The sequence below is a fragment of the Opisthocomus hoazin genome, chromosome 7 (genome assembly GCF_030867145.1).
Source record: "Opisthocomus hoazin isolate bOpiHoa1 chromosome 7, bOpiHoa1.hap1, whole genome shotgun sequence".
Classification (NCBI taxonomy): Eukaryota; Metazoa; Chordata; class Aves; order Opisthocomiformes; family Opisthocomidae; genus Opisthocomus; species Opisthocomus hoazin.
The window spans coordinates 13,090,330-13,109,417 of NC_134420.1; the positions used below are offsets into that span (position 1 = coordinate 13,090,330).

At 36.4% G+C, this 19,088-nt stretch overlaps 1 protein-coding gene across 4 annotated transcripts in view; it reads left to right on the top strand.

Annotated features, from left to right (window-relative positions):
• SBF2 (SET binding factor 2) overlaps positions 1 to 19,088 on the top strand; it is a 288,684-nt gene that overhangs the window by 102,791 nt on the left and 166,805 nt on the right. For all 4 annotated transcript variants that reach the window (XM_075425154.1, XM_075425157.1, XM_075425158.1 and 1 more), the window contains exon 3: positions 16,460 to 16,597. In XM_075425154.1, the coding sequence (XP_075281269.1) occupies positions 16,460 to 16,597 (138 nt within the window). The remainder of the gene's footprint in view (positions 1 to 16,459; positions 16,598 to 19,088) is intronic.

The following is a 19,088-nucleotide window of genomic DNA, read 5'->3' on the forward strand; positions in this document are numbered from 1 at the left end:
TTAACCAAAACATTCCGCAGGAGGTCAGCTCAGAGATGAGAAAGTTTAAGGCACACTTGAAGGCTTTCCAATGTATATTAATTTTGGGAATTGTTGAAGAAAATTAATACCTGTATCAAAAAAAGTATGTTATACTTAAATGTGTGGTTAAATTAAAAAAAACAGTAAAACATAGTATGGGGGGGAGGGAAATAACATGTGTAAGGGGTTGTCTGAGGGAAGGTAAATTCTTGGCCTAGCTTTTAAAATCTTGATGTTGCTGTCTTGGAGAACCCAATACAGGGTTCTGCAAAGGAGCTGATGTAGTTGGAGCAAGGTAAAACCAGTTGCTTAGCAGGATTTTTAAAAATCAGTTAAAATTATGGTGCTTTAGTTCTTCAGTATAGGGCTGTGGTATCGCAAACCATGTACTTACGAATAGCACGTAAAAGAAAGATATTTATTAGAGGGTATAAAGGAAATGGTATCAGGTAAAGCAAGATTAGAATCAGAGATAAAACAAGATGAGAGTCAGAGGTAGAATGAAGAATGGGTCAAAAAGATGCGAGTCACTGGGTGACAGGAAGAGTAGGTGGTGAGCTATGGCAGAAAATTATGTTTTCCTGCATGCTGATGGGAAGAACAACTGAAGTAGACTTTGTGGATAATGATTCAAGTTTTCATCTGCCACTCAGTGTGTAAACATGTTTCTATATCCAGTTCTTAGTCTGAAGTGGTGATATGTCTTCGTATATTTCTAATGTCTCTTGGCTTAATGATAATGAAATAAATGATATCTTTTTGTTGACCTTTCCCTCTTTCCCTGGTGTGGTTGTTATCTCACTGATTTTGAACCATAAAACATTTGAATCAGTTGGTAGATTGAGGGCATGGGGATGTCAGTTCTATTGCTGGCAGCGTGGAGGGGGCTGTTTGACAGCTTTGCTGTTACACGTGGGCATTTGATGGCAACTTCTGTGACTGGGAGACACTGTTTAGCTGTAGTTTACAATGAAGAACAGCAGTCCGTGAGCACTCTCATAACCTATAGTTTCAGATAACATTATCTAGATCCTGGCAGAACTGTTCTTTCCATTCTCTCTGCTTAATTTTGACCTGGTATTGTGGTATGTTTTTCTTTCCCGTATCGGCTGCTCATCTGGTTAGGTCACTTCTCTCTTGCATTCACTTATTTATTTTATTTCAATATTGTTTTTAAAAAACGGACACATGGCAGAATGTTTTTAAAATGTGTCAGTTGTGCCATGAAATTTTTTAGGTTCTAGCTATGAGACGTTAATTTATGAGAAGAGAGTTTAAAATATTTGATGTTTTAGTAGATTGAGGTAATTGCTTGGAGAAGGCTCCAGACATTTTCAGTAGGCTTGTGTGTAAGCCTATCTGTGTTTGCTGTAATGGATCGCTTTCCATATTTGCAGGGGGACAGAAAGTTAGATCAGGTCTTTAAAAATTACTGCACAGTAACAATCAAGTCAATGTGCTTATATAGTTTTCTTTTGAGAAGTTCCTGCCCAGGTGCAAGACTTTGCATTTCCCTTTGCTGAACTTGATGGGAATTTCTCTATACAGAAGTCTACAAGAGTTCTTGGATATAAGTTGTTTGGATCCAGGTTAAATATTTAAGAAGTGACTGTAGAGTTATAACTAGTGTTGTTTAGCTGGCATTTTCAGTATACACATAGCTTCTTGTTATTTCAGTATGGACTACTTCTGAAAAAATAAGCTTCAGTCTTTGAAACCAGCAGTGCCAGCGTGAGTTTTTTCACGATAACACTAAGAGGAGCTGGTTCTTCTTCAGTATACTTATTTCCTAGCCCTAGGCAAAATTCTGCAAAAGATGAAATTCATTAGGACATTTGACTTTCAGGCTTACATTCATGTATTCAAGATTTGAGCTCAATTAAAAGGAAATTAGAATGTAGTTCTGGCTTTACATGGAAGATTCTTTTTGTTCTGGGTGAAATGTAGTTTACAAAATAAAGTACAGTAACGTCTGCCTACTTGCAGAAATGTGTAGGCCTGTGTTTGTGGCTTGGTCTCTACACAACCGGTATTTTGAAGTTGCTGAGGTTTAAGTTTTAAGGACATGGTTATTACTCTGAAAATCTGGGGGAGTCGGGGATACTATTTCTTGAAAAATAGTCCATTGTTTTCTATTTTGGTACAAATCTGGGCATAATTGAAAAATCATTTTGGCAATCTACTCGGAGTTTATCTGTGTGGTCCAAAACCGTTAGGTAGCATCTACTGCCTGTTTTGCTTTTTTTGTAAGAAAAAGAAATTATTTCTTAAATTGCATGGTGTTGACTAGCAAATACGGAAATAGCAGAAAATTTCAGTAATATTTTAAAGGGTCCTCAGATCTCCAAATACTGTGAAAAATTGCTTTTCTTCTGTGCTCTTGTAGGGGGAATGCAGGACAGTATCGTTAGCAGTTTAAATGTCATGGGTCAACACATGTTTCCTGGTATGCAACTGTTGAAAGGATTGTTTTTTTCTGTGTTTTTTTTTTTTAATGTGGATCATACACATATTGTCAAAGCTTATGTATTCTTCTAATGTTTGTCCAGTACTGCACAGTTATTTTCAAATTTTCACTTATTTTGTTTGGAGTTGACAACAAGTATTTTTCATATTATTTTTCTTTAGTGTGGTCTGTTTCGTATTTTGGAGACCTAGGAATGCAGGAAACACTGATGCAGCAGGAAATGCTACATGCAGTAGGGTATTTCTGCTCATCTTGTGTCATTACTCCTGAGACAAAATGATGAATATGTTAACATGTTTGTAGGCAGCTTTGCAGTCCTTGCTGCTCAGATGAGACCGTCATGTCTGAGATGTTGTCATCTTCGGCACTTATGACATAGTTGTCATCTTACCAACATAGATTGTATCTTGTAGTAGCATTTTAAAAATGTATTGAATTTTAGGTTTAATATGAGTGTATAGCTACCCTATATATTGTTAATTCTGTATTGAAAAGTTACTTGACATTTTCTGTGTCTAAAGCAGTGGCTTCAAACTTTCATGGCCTTGTAGGTGTCAATGCTGAACTACTAATGCATTTTAGACCTGAGATTTTGGTCTCCATTCAAAGTTGAGCATTGCAGCAGTGATTTGCTTGGCTGTGGGTAACTTCAAACAGTTTCACAGTCTTCTAGAGATGGCTTTTGCCAGTATAGTAATATTTTATGTTAGATGAGGGGAAAAAAAAAATCAAAGAAGCAAAAGTAGTTCAGTATTTCACTAGAACACTGTATAATTTATTCTTGGTGCTTAAAAAAACCCCAAAAGTTTTCAGGTAATTTTTATGTTGCCTGTATCATGAAAGAATAAGTTGTCATTCTTTTAAAAGAACACGCTGTCCTTTTGGATAGCTGTATTGCATAAGTGATGTCCAAGTAAAAAGTGTGTGGGTTTTTTTTGTTTTGTTTTGTTTTAGTTTTTATTTTTCCTGCAGATGGCTTCCTCTTGGGTATAATTTGGAATAAAATTCAGTACTGTTAAGTATTTTGGCTGTTTATTCAAAATATGTAAGGCATTACAGATGCCTTGAAATATTTCTGTTTCCTCTGTGTGCTTATGGGACAGTAGAAGGGAACCCCCCACGCTTGACTAGTGTTTCTATTTTTATATATAGAAGTACCACTAACATTTGATTAATTTGGGGAAAAAAAATGTTAGTTTTTTTATGTTTTCAATGAGAATGTGATCTTTACAATTTAATTTTCCACGTGTTAATTCCTGCTTTTCAATAGCTTCTCCTATTGTGTAATAATTATTTGATAATAATTTAACAAATGTCTAATAAGAATATCAATATATTTTCCCCATCTCTTGTGCAGTTTACATGAAAAAGATGTGGCATCTGTTTTTACTCCCTGTATTTTATGAGATGATGTATAATGGATGATGTTCAATGATGTTCAGCTTGAAAGAACTGTAAGGGTAGCCCAGGTGCCTTTGGATGTAATAGACTGGAATTATCCCACCAGTAAAGAACTAAGAGAAGTCCTTTTCTGGGCATGCTGTCGTTGCAGAAGACACTTGTATGCAGTTGAAATGTGAAAGTGTGCTTATACGGGATATTTTTTCTGTGCTTGTTTGCTGTCTTGCGACAGAGTAATGTGTGTTTTTCTGAACAGTAAAGTTAATGGCTTACATTTTTTAGGTCTTTTAACATTATATTGTTTTAGGTAATTACCAGTAACCGTCATTTTAAAGCAGTAAAATATTTTACATGTATTGAGTCTGACCAATTATTTTGTATTAAATTATCAGGACAAGATAGAATTATCTAATCCCTACCAACCCACTTGAAAAAATTCTATTCCTTCATATCCAGTCCTACTCGGTACTTTCCAAGAACCAAATTTTACGATACAAAAGGATATAACATTTTGGGTATGTTGCTCATAAAGAATAAATTTTACTTTCTTTTTAAAATATGTCAGTTTATTTTCTAAAACTTTTTTTTTGTTTTTCTGGCTTCGCAGAGAAGATCATATGTAATACATCAGTTTATGTAGTTTGACTAGTTAATTAGCACCACTAACTTGTGATACAGTTTCCAGCAATTCTAGTTACACCAGCTAGTTTCAGTTCTGTCCAAATTGATAGTGTTCTTGAGATTAGGATGAGATCAGAGTATCTCCTGAGCCTAAAGGAATTGACTGCACTGATGATACCAAAATACCATATGCTATAAAGGAAAACAGGCAAGCAGAAGGAATACCTGAATCCCTCTCAGCTTTATTTGGTAGAAAATTTCTTCTCAGCTCTTGGTTTGGCATACAACATTTAGTCACATAAGCAAGACAGGCCAGCCAGACTTCTCTGCAGTACTTGCCAGCTCCATGAAGTGCTGGATCGCTGCTGCTGGCTCTCTTGCAAAAACTCTGATGTCCATTTAGGTGGAAATTCTATCTAGATCTCTATGCTTCAATGGTTGCAGCTTGGAAGTATGAAATCTGATTATAATCATGTCGTAATGTAGAGCTTCAAGTGTTGTGACAATGTTCAGGCCCTGAAAAGGAAAGATCAAGATATTTCATATACAAATTTCCAGGTCCCACACCAGTCTGGGCTGACTTGCGCTGACACACATGGACTGAGTAATTTCTTCCAAAAGCTGTTCAATTCTACGTGAAGGACTCCCAGCTCCAACTGAGGGGAACTTAATGCTTACCCTGATAACCTGTTCCAGTTTTTCATCCCCTTCACTGACTAAAGGGTGATATCTTTCTTTGAGTTTTGAATTTTGATGATGATGACTTCTGGATCTTGTAATACACTAGATCTGGGACGCTCTTATCTGGAACCCTCTTACTAGCAAACACAGTATCTACATGTAACTACTCAATATAGTGCTGCTCAGCTCTCTCTGCAATAAACTAAAAAAGGTGAGTTCTTTTAAGCTCGTGATATGGTACTTGTTTTCCAGCCACAGGTTTGAGTTGTTTTTTGTTTTTTGTTTTTTTCCCCCCCCTTACTTGGAATACTCTCTTCTGCATTTTCTAAACGATGTTCTAAAGTGATTTTCTTAGTAGTTCTGTGACTGTCCGATGAGAAGGGCTGAGGCTTTTTAGCTGGAAAGAGGCTGGGGAATTAGATAATGCTTCTTCAGCAGAGGTGGCTTTGCTGATGTGTGTCTCTGTGGAAGTTTATCTTTTCCAGTCTGTCAGCAAGCTAGTTCTATAATCCATGGAATATATGCCATACTAATGTCATCCGCTGTACTTTTAAAGTGTAATTGTCACAAAGCGTCAAATCAAATATCGTGAAGAAGGAAAAAAGAAAAAAGTCTAGGTATAATGTTATTGTGGTTGCGTTTATTGTGGCTGCGTTGCATTTCTATTGCACCATACCCCCACCTCACCCCTACGCCAGATTATTTTAATGGCTTGTTTTCTACAGAAGCATACCAGTCACAGTTCTATTTGTATCTTTGATTTTTGTCTCTGATACGGCTTCAAATTACTTTCTGTTAATTTACCTGAGTTGACTGTTGTGCTGAACTAGTCTATATTATCCTATGGATGTTCTTTTTGCCCTTTTAAAGCATAGAAATAATGCCTGCAGCCTCCAGTCCCCTGGGATTTCCCTGTTTTGGAAAACTTGTGGAATATTAACTTTTGTGGTGAAAAGCTCCTCAGTTCTTCTCTCTTGTGTGCAAGTTAATTGAGCCAATCTGTTTGAAAATGTTGAGTTTTATCAGAGGTTCTCATATTTTTCCCTCTAATTTCTTTTGAAATTATTATTCCAGTAACATGTTATGGCAGAGGCATGCTCCCCATAAAAACTTCTAATGCTTTATTTTGCTCTGTTTTAATTACCATGTGATGGAGAATGGAGAACATATAAGTTGCAGTCTTCTGGTGATTATGCAAAACTCAGGTTTAAGATGTCTTCGAACATGCAGTACATTGGAGAAGTGCCAAAAGGGAGGTTACCGTGATTAGGTGGGAACTTACAAACTTTCTCAATGCCAAACCTCTCTGAAGTGTCATTTTGGCAGATTTTGGAATCTCGTCTCATCTTGGTTCAGAAATGGCTGAATTCTGCAGAGTTACCTGGGGGAAATACAGCCTCTTCATCAAAATAGCTGTTGACTGGCTGTTTTGCCAACGGTGCATGTGAAAGCATCTACAGTAGCACAAAGCCTTTTTGTTTATACTGGAGCTTTTGCCAGACAAACTTTCTTACCACACCCGTTAAAGACATCCTGTAATGTAGTCCAGCAGTAATGGTAATGCCCTGGTTATAATACAGGCCTGAGTTTTGTGGGAAGCGAGGACAAGTATGTCTGATACTGTTTATCCCATTTTCTGCACAGGAAACTGAAACTTCAGTGGAAAGCACCAAAATTTTCAGCTGTCTTTTCATGCTGTTTATTTTACTGTGTTCTTGGTGACAGTGCTGACAGGAAATGCTTTTCACATTTTCTTAATTAACACTGTGGAAATGTAAAATTCAGTAGTATCAGCCAACATACAGAAGTTCATTAATGGGATACATTCATAGCGCAATCCAGCATTTTTTTTAATGTTTATTTCAGGTCCTAGTCTAGGCTTTCTCTCGCATGAGAGGATGTTTCTTTGTGAGATTTTTAGCCACATTTCATTTTCTAATGTTTATGTTCTTTCTCTTCTGTTTCTTTGTGGAAACTCACAACTGCAAAAGGGGAAATCGATTGTGACCATAAGTAGGAAATAGTAACCTGAGCCATATAAGAAGTATTGTAAAATTTCCCAAATGAACAGACCAGAAATATACTGCCCTTTCTGTAATCTTCTGCTTATTTTTGATTTAAATTCTCTTAGCTGAATAAAGTTTTAGATGCAGTGAAGTGTTGTGGTTCTCTCCATCCCTTGCATTTCCCATCAGTTTGAGGGTGATGGTGAGCAGGCAGCACGAGGTGTAGTGTAGTGGTTGCTGCGTCTGCGCATTTGGCAAGGTGGCAAGTTGTAGGATGTGGTACTGGATGTGTTTCTTTTCAGGCCTCCTGCTGTTCACATGGCTAGAGGGGCTCTTGCTGGGTTAGGTGACTGCCAGCCCATTTAAACTTTCTTAGGCTTTCCAGAATTCCCTTCCCCTTGCCAGCCATCTCTTCCTCCCTTCTCTTGATTTCCCCTCACAAGGTGTAAGCGTTGACATTGGGAAGGACGTGCTTTCTCTGGGCTAAACTGGCAGAAAGCTGCTTGGGGTGTGTTGTCCATGTTCCAGATCTTGGAGGAACACTGTGTTAGAAAAGTATTTGGATTTGAAAATAAAAGAGCAGGACAGGGTAAGGTAGATTTTATGATTTTTGTTTTGTATTTTAACTTGATGTCAGGTGTCCAAAATGATTAAAAGAGGTAATGACAATTCACTGGGATAGATGGCACCACTATTTTGCTGGCATTATTTCTAGAGGATGGTTAGACCGGAAGACTTACATCTGGTCTCAGGAAACCCGTTTGTCTCCATCCATGATGGGGAAGTATCAAGCAATGCAAGATTCAGAAGTTATCTTGTGCAGGTCGAGTAGGACCTACCCCAAAACATGGAGATTTTATATAAAACAGGGGAGCTTTGGAACAAACTCTGAGAGCCAGGTCTAGAAGTATATATCCCTTGCTGGTATTACATCTGCTAACTTGCAGCCTGCTGCTTGTGTTGGTCTGGTTTCCTGTCATTGGTTCTGCTGCTTCTCCTAGGCACTTTTTGGAACTCAAAGTGAGTTTGAGAGTTGCATTATGAAGGGGTATATTTCGAAAAGAAATTGATTATCATTTGTTTGGACTGAGTGCATTTTATGTAGAGGTTTTAAGGTATATATTACCCTTTTTGTGGTTTGTTCTATAAGCATATGTTCTAGTCTAATTTCTGCTATCTATTTTAAGTGCTAATTCTGACTTTTTAGTTAATTTGTATATTTCAAGACTTCTATTCAATATTTTGTCATCTTGAGGCTGTTGGCATCTCTCTTAAATCTCTTAAGTTTGTTTTGTTGCAGCAGTCACAGGCCTTTTCATTACTAGGCCTCTTGTCAATTCAGATCAACATTCTTTTTAGTATACACTGCATTACCACATACTTACAGCCCCACACCCATGCACTTTTTTCTAAGTGCTGAGTCTTTGAACCCTTGCCTTGCAGATATATTCTAAGGAGTTACAAGATGATGAATGTGAAAATCTTAGCACAAGGCCGCTTGCCCTTTTTTTTACAATTGCTGAAGAGCAACAGAATCATGGTAGCAAGGCTGAATATGGTATTAGCAGTGTGGTTTGATATCCGATTGTGCACATGTAAGCTATAAAAATAAGGTAATGAGGACTTTGTCTATTGCAGTAGTATTTTAATGTAACATTGACCAGTTCCTCTGGAGGAATATTTAAGCATTAAAATGTCAAAGCAGAATTTGTGTTTGTGTAAATAGTTTACTGTGTGCCAGTTGTAATTGTTGAGTAATGTACATTCATTACCCCGCTATACTTTTTTTTTGACACTCAGCCTATGCAATAATTATACTTGTACATGCTGTACATATTTTGAAAGATAATTTATAGCATTATCTAGAAAATGGGTTGGGAAGTCATTAAAAAAAATTAGTTTGTGGCTGCTGTTGTAACATAGTGCTGCTACTGTCAAAAAAGAAAGAAGGAAGGCAGGGAAGAGACAAGGAGATAAAAAAGAGTGCATTGGGCAAGTTTAGTATTTTATACTTGACTGATAAATATGTATAAAGTGTTTTTTTGTGTCTTAAATGGAAATTGTTTTTCTAGACTTGCATATCTTGGATGACTACCAGTCTCCTCAAATGTATAGACAGTGGTCAGTAAAATTAGAAAAAAACCCCAAACAAATTAATCATTGTCTTAGTGTCACAGTGGATTTTGGAAGTCGCTCCTCAGCGCTGGTTATTGAATAGGTTAAGAGGGACAAAGATGCATTCTTACCCATTTTGTGCTGAAAATTAAAACACGAACATTTAATACAAAGAATGACTTTCTTTGATAATTATATTATTTTTTAGTGTCCTTTCAGTATTGCTTCAGGAATATTCTAAATACCAGATAATTTCCACCCATACTGTATTTTGTCTCATAACCAAACACAATTAATTCACTATGGACCTGTATTCTTCAGACTGAAGCATAATTTTCTAAAGTCATGCCTCACTTGAATTTATTGAGGCATTGAAATTGTCTTTTCTGCTTTCATGTTGAATGTTTAGTATCCAGACTTCTCGTTATTCTTTTGACCAGTGGTGGCATTGGCAGCAATTATTTCTATCTAACAAGCATTTCTTGGTAAGAGATATTTTGAAGACAGGCTGTATTCCTCAATTTCAGTTGCGAGTCCTGAGTTTAAATGTGTGACTTAATACATTTTAGATGTCATCATAAAGTATCAGTTAAAAAAAAAAAAATCTCTGACATAAAATATCAGCTTCAGATACCTAATGTATTTGTATTTGGTTTGGCATAGTAATGTGTGTTTGGTTGCCATCCACAGCTGTCTCACTCTCTGACTGAGGTAGCCCAGAGTGTGGTGGGTGTGTTGGGTTTTGTTGGGGGTGGTGGTAAAGAAGGATTCTGGGTCCAGGGGTCTCAGAATTTTTAAATTGCCGTAAGATTACTTTGATGGGCACTTGGCTGAAAACAAAAGGGAGCATGGTTTAAATAAGTGAATAAAAAGTCCAAACTCTTAATTATTAGTGCAGGCCCACTAATTTCACTTTCTTACTAGACATGATTAGAATAGAGGTGTTGGAAGTCCATTTTGAGAAGAAAACTCATTCAGAATGTTGTCATTGATCCTGTACTGTTTCTGAAATAATGGCATTAGTGTACAATAGTTATTCATAATTCACCATATCTGTAGTCTAGGTTGGTTTTGTTCAGAAATAGTCAGAAGATTATTTGACAATGTTTTTGGTTTTTTTTTTTTTTTTCGTAATAGGCCACTGGGTTGGAGATAATAAGTGTTCTGAAAGCAGAAAAAGAAACTGGTTTCCCAATAGGTGTAGTTTTCTTTCTGAAAGCCAGTTCAAGTATGTTTTCAGAAGATAAACTAGAAATGCAGTCCTTATAGAAATGCTTTTTACAAGTTTAGGTTTTCAGCGTAGCAGTTAATTGTGGAAAGCTGTTTAAAATTACACAACATTAGGAGGCTTTACAAATGCAAAGCAATGAACTTCAAACTGATTTTTTTTTTCTTTTTCCTGTGCATGTGTAGATGTACATCCAGGCTTATATATTTACTGGTATGTGGGGGAGGTTAACCTAGTTCTTGATAAATTTCAATAAAAGACTTCTCTGTTGCTATGACTTTGGAGGATGAATTAGCTGATTTTAGTTGAGCTGTTGCCACATATTTTAACTTCTCTTCTTTTGGTGGGCTTTTGCTGCAGGGTCACTGTGACAAGCTTGAGCATCTGATTATTGAGGATCACTTTAATCTGTAGCTCAAATTAGAGAATACCTTGTCTGTCATTTGCACAGGATCAGTGCCATTGAGAGATCTTTCAGCAAATTTCAGCCTTTGGAAGCCCAAGAATGTGGCTGAGGATCTTTTATCTGAGGGGAATTGTTTCTTAGTGCGATTTTTGACGTAGGTTTTACGTTTGACTGAGGAGCTGACTACTGAGGCAGAAATGTCTACAGTATGTGGTGGGAGTCTGTCCCAGGCAAGGAGAAGAAAGATTATTCACCTGTTAACTCTCCTTGGACAGTAGTGTCACTTGTAGTCGCAAACAACCCTCCTGCTGCTTCTAATGTGATTCCCCAGAGTATTTCAACCAATTTCAGCTCTGAGAGGCTAAGGGGCAGGTAGTATTCAATAACACCAGCATGTGTAGGGACTTAAGTGTCTTTGTTCGACTTGCTGAGGGTATAGTGCAGTTCCTTGGCTTGAAATGAGCACTGCGTATTTGCACTCCTTTTGTCTTTCCTCTGTCTCTGGTGTCATAGGTTAGAAAGTCTGAAATTAATGAAATACATTAATGTTGGCTTCTTAACCTCTCTTCTGGCTTCAGCACCCCGCCAGCCTCTGACTGGACGGGGCGGGAGAGGTGGGCAGCTGGTTTGCATGCACCTTTGTGGGAGATCGAGGCAGCAGGTTTCTGCAGTTCATGGGTGTGGCACGAGGTGACTCTGTAAAGGTTCATCTTGGGGAACTCTGTGTTTCAGTGCATTCCAGGGTAGAAAAGGCCTTTATAGTACTTTTATGATTAAAAGCTATTTTTTTGTCTTTATGAGTGAGTTTAGTTGTTTGTGGTTGATGATCAGAATTTTCTACAACACTTTAAATGGATTTTTACCTGGAAATAATTTGGAGTATACTTCAAGTGCACTAGTTTTATTTTAGACTACTCTAAGGATAAATATGCAGTTTCTTAGATACAAGATGTTGAAAGGCAGGAATATGTTATAAAATTCAGTGTGTATTTTGTATTCTGTTTACATTCAGAGATATCCCCAAAGCTCCAAGCATTTCCTCAGATTTACAGTTTCATAACATTACTTTTTTTATTACACCAGTGAGCATTGTAATTATTTTGTTTTAAGTACTGGAAAAGAAAATTCCCTTTGCCAAAATTCCATACATGAGTAAATGGTGAAAAAGTGAAATACTCAACAGCTAGTGCTAGATCATGCAAGTCCAGATGGAACAAATGTCCTGCACATAATATCCAGAACATGGCCCTTTATTTTCAGGGAGGTTTGTAGAAAAGATGATGATAATACATGTTAAAAACAAGGCACAGTTATTTGAAAAATGAAAAAGAGCCTACAGAAGCAGGCTTAATAAAATGAAACTTCGTGCCTCAAGTGATCCAAGGGAGAGTTAGGAGTTTGGTGAAAGAGTTAAACTCATCCAGATAGCTTTGGATTTTATTTAACAAGAAATAAGTGCACAAATATATTTTGAAGAAAATATATAGTGTGATAATGTATTCTAAATATAATTGATTGATTATTTAGTGCAGGGTTCTGTAATGGTATATCACAGACCTTGTCTTCCATTTTATATGAACTCTTCAAAAAATGCTTTCAACGGATGACTTTCAAAGAGTATATCATGTCATAAACTTTCTGAAAAAGCTTTTTTCCCTTTCTGCTTTGGTAGTGCCATCAGAGGTAGTGGAGTTCTGATGGAAAGCTGACTGGTTTGTTGATACAGAAAACAATGTAAAGAGCAGAGAGAGCAGTTTTCCCATCTGGAGCTACACAGACCCAAGCAGGATGTTCATTTGAGTTTTTGCTATGGACTAGCTTGTGCTTGGGGTGCAAGCCCAGAGGTAAATGACAATGTTCTAACATGCGATTCAACAAGTGAGTAATTTCTGATCAACAGATATGGAGGGCAAATAATATAGTTCTGTCATGGTAAGGATACAAATGACTAATATTTTTCTGTAGTGAAACTCAAACACTATGTAATTACTGTTCAGTATAATAATAGTATTTGGTCTTCACTTCTATGGTATCCAGTAAGCCTTCTTCTTACATCCTAATTCCTCCAGTGCTTTAATACAAATTGTGACTATCTTTACATTGTCTTCAATTTTTCAACAGACTTTAGGCTGCTCCCTGGGGAAGTGATCATGGCCTCCAGCCTGTCAGTGTTCAAGACGTGTTTGGACAAAGCTTTTATATATGTGGCTTAACTTTGAGATTGCCCTGTGTGGAATCAGGGGTGGGACTCGATCCTCATTTATCCCTTCCAGTTCAGTATATTCTATGATTTTCTGATTCTAGACACCAAAGTTCCTTACAGTATACCTAAGGTATGTGTTCATTTATGTGAATGATTTAGTTTAATAGAGAAAGACAAGGCAATGAGTAGGAGTACAGCTATGGCTCTAGGTAGGAAAGAAGGAACAGATTTATGAATCAAGCAAAGATGATGGCTTACAAAAACTAGATGAAACAAATGTCACTTTTAAACATTCATTAATCATGTCTAGACTTTAGAGAGAAGTCTTGTGGTGAGGACTTAAAAAACCTTTAAAGGTAGCAAACCCAGCTATGCTGTTTTAAAATACGATACATTGTTTTTAAATCTGTCTGGTTTCTTGTTTAGTCTGAAAGCATTTGTGGGAATAATGAAGAGAAAGTTCTCTGCTTCAGTGGGCAACTGCAGTTTCAAACAATGCTTGAAATATCATTTTAGCACCTTGAATACAAGATCTCTGTTACATATTCTTCAGTGCAACTTCTGGATATTTGCACCAGATTTTAGAAGGCGATCAGTTGTAATGTGGAGTCAATTTGAAGCACTTGCCACCATTAGAGGCTTATTTCTATAAACAGGAAATTGGATGACCTGATTCTTTCAGTGTCTTTGGTAGAAGCTATGTTCTAGTTCCAAGAATTCTGGCAAATGAGTGAAACAATATGGGAAGGTGTTCATTTTTAAACTTCTGGGTTTTTTCTTGTTTACTGAAGAAGCACATGACCCTAGAGTTATATTCACAGTGGTGCTTTTGTCTGTTTTGGTATAGCATCTGATTTGGTAAGGAAACATTTTGCTGTTCTTAGTGGCCAGACTGTGCTGGTAATCATACTGGATAGTAGCTTGTATTTTACTAATTTGGAAAGTTCTTCTCAGTGTTGTTTGCATTTCAAATATTACACTAATGTTTATTAACTTATTCTAAGGAAACTGCGAATCATTCGTTCTTTAATTTCTTGGAGGACCACGTTGTCTTTATCCTCAATCTCTGTGTTTATAAATTGCTTCCAGTTTATTTGAAAACACAGTTTCTCTGTGTAGCCAGTGGGTGTACTCCAACTGTTTTCCTTAACAGTCACTAATTGTTGTTTTCTAGTAAAATAGTTAACTCTAGAAAGCATACGTTATACACAAGACCATTTTGAAATCAGGAAGAATTCTCACTAATATGAGTGGGGTTTAGCCATGCATAAAGATCGAGAGATTGCCATTGAGAGCAGCCTGCCCAGATCAGCAGTCACTTCTGGTGGTTAAAAATTTAGCTGTTGATTTTCCCTTTGCATTTGCCAGTTTACAGGGCAGATGCTGGTGTAAATTTTATGCAGTAGACCTGGTAATAATGGCTTATTACAATAAAAAGAAGTATTTTTAAGTATGTTTATTTTTAATGATGCTTTTATTACAATGTCTGCATATATCGACCGTATTACATTATCTTTATAGTAGTCTTGCAAGCTTAATAGTGGTATCTTCTTATTTTTAACTGATGTGAGATGAATAACAAAGGGAGATTAGGCCAGTATTATCAAAATCATGGACTGATACTGGGTGCTTAGCTTGGAATGACTACGATGTCTTTTCTCAGAGTACTTTTTGATGTTCAGAACAGTTACTCTCAGATGCAGGAGGGAGTGTGTAAGGATGCAGACTCAGAAGTGTTAAGCTGCCTATCTAGAATATGAAGAGTGTGACATGAGAAGACTTTGGTTTTGAAGATTTTCCCAGGATCATAAAATAAACTGTACATCAGAGGCAGAGTTTTAACTGCTGTTCACCTAAGACTACCCAGGTTTTATTGTAGAGGTTCTAAAGATAAATCTGTAGTAAATGTTTGTTTACAACTTACTCTTCATGCTCTTTCGGTTTTTAGCAGCTGTCCAAGGGAAAGAAGCAGTTAGTTGCTGGAAACATGAGATTTTGACCTATCTCTCTGGTTCCTTTGGTATCAGCATTGTTTAACAGTTCTAGAAATGTGGTTTTTCGTAGGGGTTTTTTTTGTTGTTGTTGGGTTTGGGTTTTTTTTTTATTCCTAATGCATACAGGGACTATTACCTTTGCCCTGTGTAAATTCTAAGTTTGTAGTTTACTAATAGTAATGTACTTGTGAATTTTTCATGTATGTGACTTCAGCCTTAAGTGAAAGAAATAGTGAATACAAAATTCCATGAAGACCATCTCAAGAATCTTCAGAAAACTGATTTCTGAATTTCAGCACACTCTTCTATTACTGGGAACAAGTTATTAACTTATGTTTTACTCCAGTCATTTAAAAAAGAAGAAAAAATACACAGTTTTCCCTTTGCTTTTGAGCTGTGGTTCTCTCTCTGTTCACACTGCTTGTACATTTCTGTTCTGAGGTCAGAATTGCTGTCTTTGGTTCTGGTGACTTGCACTGCCATGGCCTTGGTCAGCTTGAAGGAACAAATACTGGAAGGACTTATGCTTATTTTACATGTTTTTTAAGTATTGCACATGTTTAGCCTGCTCATTGCTGCAAGAGCTTGGAAACATGTAGTACTCTAAGTACATATGAAGCATTTCGAGAGCTGCAGCCTCTTTGAGTCTGAGAAGCAAGTGATTTTCTTTGTCCCTGAGACTTATCAAATGAAACTTGAACGTATTTTTCCCAGGACTGGCAAAACCTATATCCCTGCTATGGTATGACCTCATAAAATTTCAAATGTTCACAGTGAAATTTATGGAGGTAATCAATAAATGAATGAAAAATATTGCTCTAGAAATAGTTTTTTGTAGGAGAAGTGTTGAATAATTTTGCAAGTAGGTGTAAGCGGAATATCTATGTTTAATTGGATAAATTAATGGAAAGATACATGCAGAAATTAAAAATGTAGAGACACAACAATTTTAGCTTCAAATTCTAACCTGTTATCCAAATGAAACCTGCATAATGTGTGAATTTATTCCTGATGTTGCCTGTTAAACCCTGCAAAGATGATCTTGAATACTGAATTCAAAGGGACACATCTTCTGTCCATAGTTTATTATATCTTCCTTGATGTCTGTAGAGCTACATTTGTATCAGTCTGACCAACTCCAAGACCTACTGGGTTTTCCCCATTTTCTCTGATTTTGCAACCCTGCATATGTTCACTTTAAACAAAATGAGCTTCTTGTTTCAGATAATGTTCTGTTGTTCAAAAATATTTTTCATATTTCTTAAAACAATTAATATTACTGCTTAACTAGATGTCTCGTTTTTTTGTTTCATCAGTTTTGCCAGCCTGGAGGGTGGCAGCTTTCGAAAGAGAGAAAACAGCCAACGTTCTTTGTCGTGGTTTTGACTGATATAGACTCAGAGAGACACTACTGTTCCTGCTTAACTTTCTATGAAGCAGAGATTAACCTGCAGGTAAAAACTTTACAATAAGTAATAAAAATGCAGAAAAATGTGTCAAGAAACAATGGATTAATGTCATAGAGGACATATTTAGAAAATATTTACAGCTCCTGGTAAGGACGTGTTTTTCTGTTGTACAGAAATGCATGTATTTTTGTGCAAAGGTAAGCTCGGTGTACTTGTCTGTGGTTTTTGTTTTTTATCTGCTTTGAAAAAAAAAAAACCCAACCAAAACCATTTCATAGAATTTCTTTTTCTCCACCACATGTTTTTTTAATGGGACAGCCAAGATGGTGTTCCTTTCATGTCAAACATGGAAGTAAATGAATGATTCTCATCTTTGTTCTAGGAAAAAGGTTTATTAACTTCTGCTCCCTCTGCTGGCCATCTGTATCAGGCCAGCACAGGACAAATGTGTGCAAGTATGCTGAAATGTATGTACATATTTCTGTAAGTGCATTTATTGGCAAGCTTTCTGTGGGTGTAAATGGCAAGATTTTAAAACTGAGAATAATTCTTCAGGCTTTGGGTAGTTCAGATTTTGAGTGGCAGCTACTTGTCAGTGTTTGTTTTTAAACATGTATTTGATTATTTTGGGGCAACCTCAGTCTTTCAAAAATAGACATTTTGTTTCCCATTGATGCCAAGTACACAGAATCTCTGCTATGACATAATACTTGGAATCTTTAGAAGATAAAACCTAGAGAAAACCTAATCCAATCTGTAGTTGCAGACTGTCATTGTTATGTTTTTAAATATTTTCTTTCCTGCATGAAATTTAAAAAGTAAGTAGAACTTTGGCATTGAGTATGTAAAGTTTAGTTAAGATTAAATAGAGGGCTAAGTAATTTTTTTTCTCTTTTAGTGAAGAACTGTAACATCATTGATTATTTTAAGAAAATGCTCTTAATAATACAAGTGTACTCTATTTAATACTGGAGTTGAAATGTTACTCTATTTGTAGAATAATTAGAAGATGCGGTGTAGTAATAATAGTATTGTGCTTTTTCTAGGCACAATTGGAAGCTGGAGATGAATAGTTGTTCTTATTTCTTTAGTGCTACAGTTTAGGTGGATATGTTTGTAGATAATTAAAAGGAGTTAAAAGCAGAAAAGTAACCAAAATTAGACATATTTTAGTCTTAAATTTTAGTGTAGATCAACTGACATCTTAATATTAAATATTTTGTTATTATTTAATGTTTCTCATCTTGCCTTTGTGAAATATTCTACAGTAATTCTTTCCCAGCTGAGAAGAATTTACAACAGCTGACTCTTCCTCCACTCTATGTATTTCATAACATTTACTAAATTTAGCAAACTTGTTATTTATCCTGTGGTTTCTAGCAGCTGCTTTTGATTCACTATCCACATCTTTCAAGTAATGCTCATCACAAAACATCCAGTCTTAACTAACAGATTTTTTTCTTATATTGCCTGGGTATTAATACAAAAAAAACCCCAACAAAATAAAAAAAACTCTAAAGCTGAGTGCAGCAGGATGTTGGTTCTCAGAATGCCATTCCTGGCTGTGTTGTAAAGAATGCATATTTTTCAGATGAACTTGCTGTGGTGAAATTTATTCTGTGACTGCATTGTTTATAGCCAAACTTCCTGTTTCTTTCTAAAACCCAAAGAGAATAATTGAACGTGCCCTGTTACATGGTCATTAGACAAGAATTCAGCACATGTACAATCTGTAATGATACATAAGCTTATGAAGCATTGGGCTGTGATAGTAATACTAATTTAACCATTCCGATGCATGCCTCATAAAATAAACAGTCCGTGAAACATAGTGTCCGGGACTTGAAATCTGGACGGTAGTTTCCACAGTTAAATACAGTTCTTTTTTTTTACCCAATGATATAACTCACTAAGAGAAAAGTAAGATTAAATCTCAAAAACAGAAGAGTTACTTCTTTCACAGTAGCCTTCACCAGGTAAATCTTGCTGATACACCAGATTGGTTGGAATTCAACTAGGGCAGATTAGATGTTTGGTTTGGCAGAATCGCCTTCACAAAAAGCTGGAATTAAGCACTTGGAAGTTTCTGTGGTTAATTGAACTGCAAAGTGAAAACAAACTCATTTCTTGGCTTGTTAATACTAGAGGAGAACTATCAAACTTTTTTTGAGCCTCCTGCAAAGTAAGAGAAGAACCTTTTTGACACAATTGATCAAGATGGGTCTGAGAAGGCTACTTTTGTCATTCTGGTTCCCTGCATTTCTGCATCAGCTGTTTGTTACAGGATAATTTGTAAATAAATGCTACCTGAAAAGTAAGGAGATTGTACTCACATGGTATATCTAGGTGGATCCCATGATAACCTAGGGTTCAAGATTAATATAGCAACTGTAAAAGCTATATAGTTTGCAGGAGAAAAGTATTCTCCCTGGTATCCCTGAAAGCCCTGGATTCAGTTTAATCTCTTGGCAGTTGTATGTCATAACAAGTTCTCCAGAGAAAAGCACAGACTCTAGTAATCAGCTGGTGGCCTATT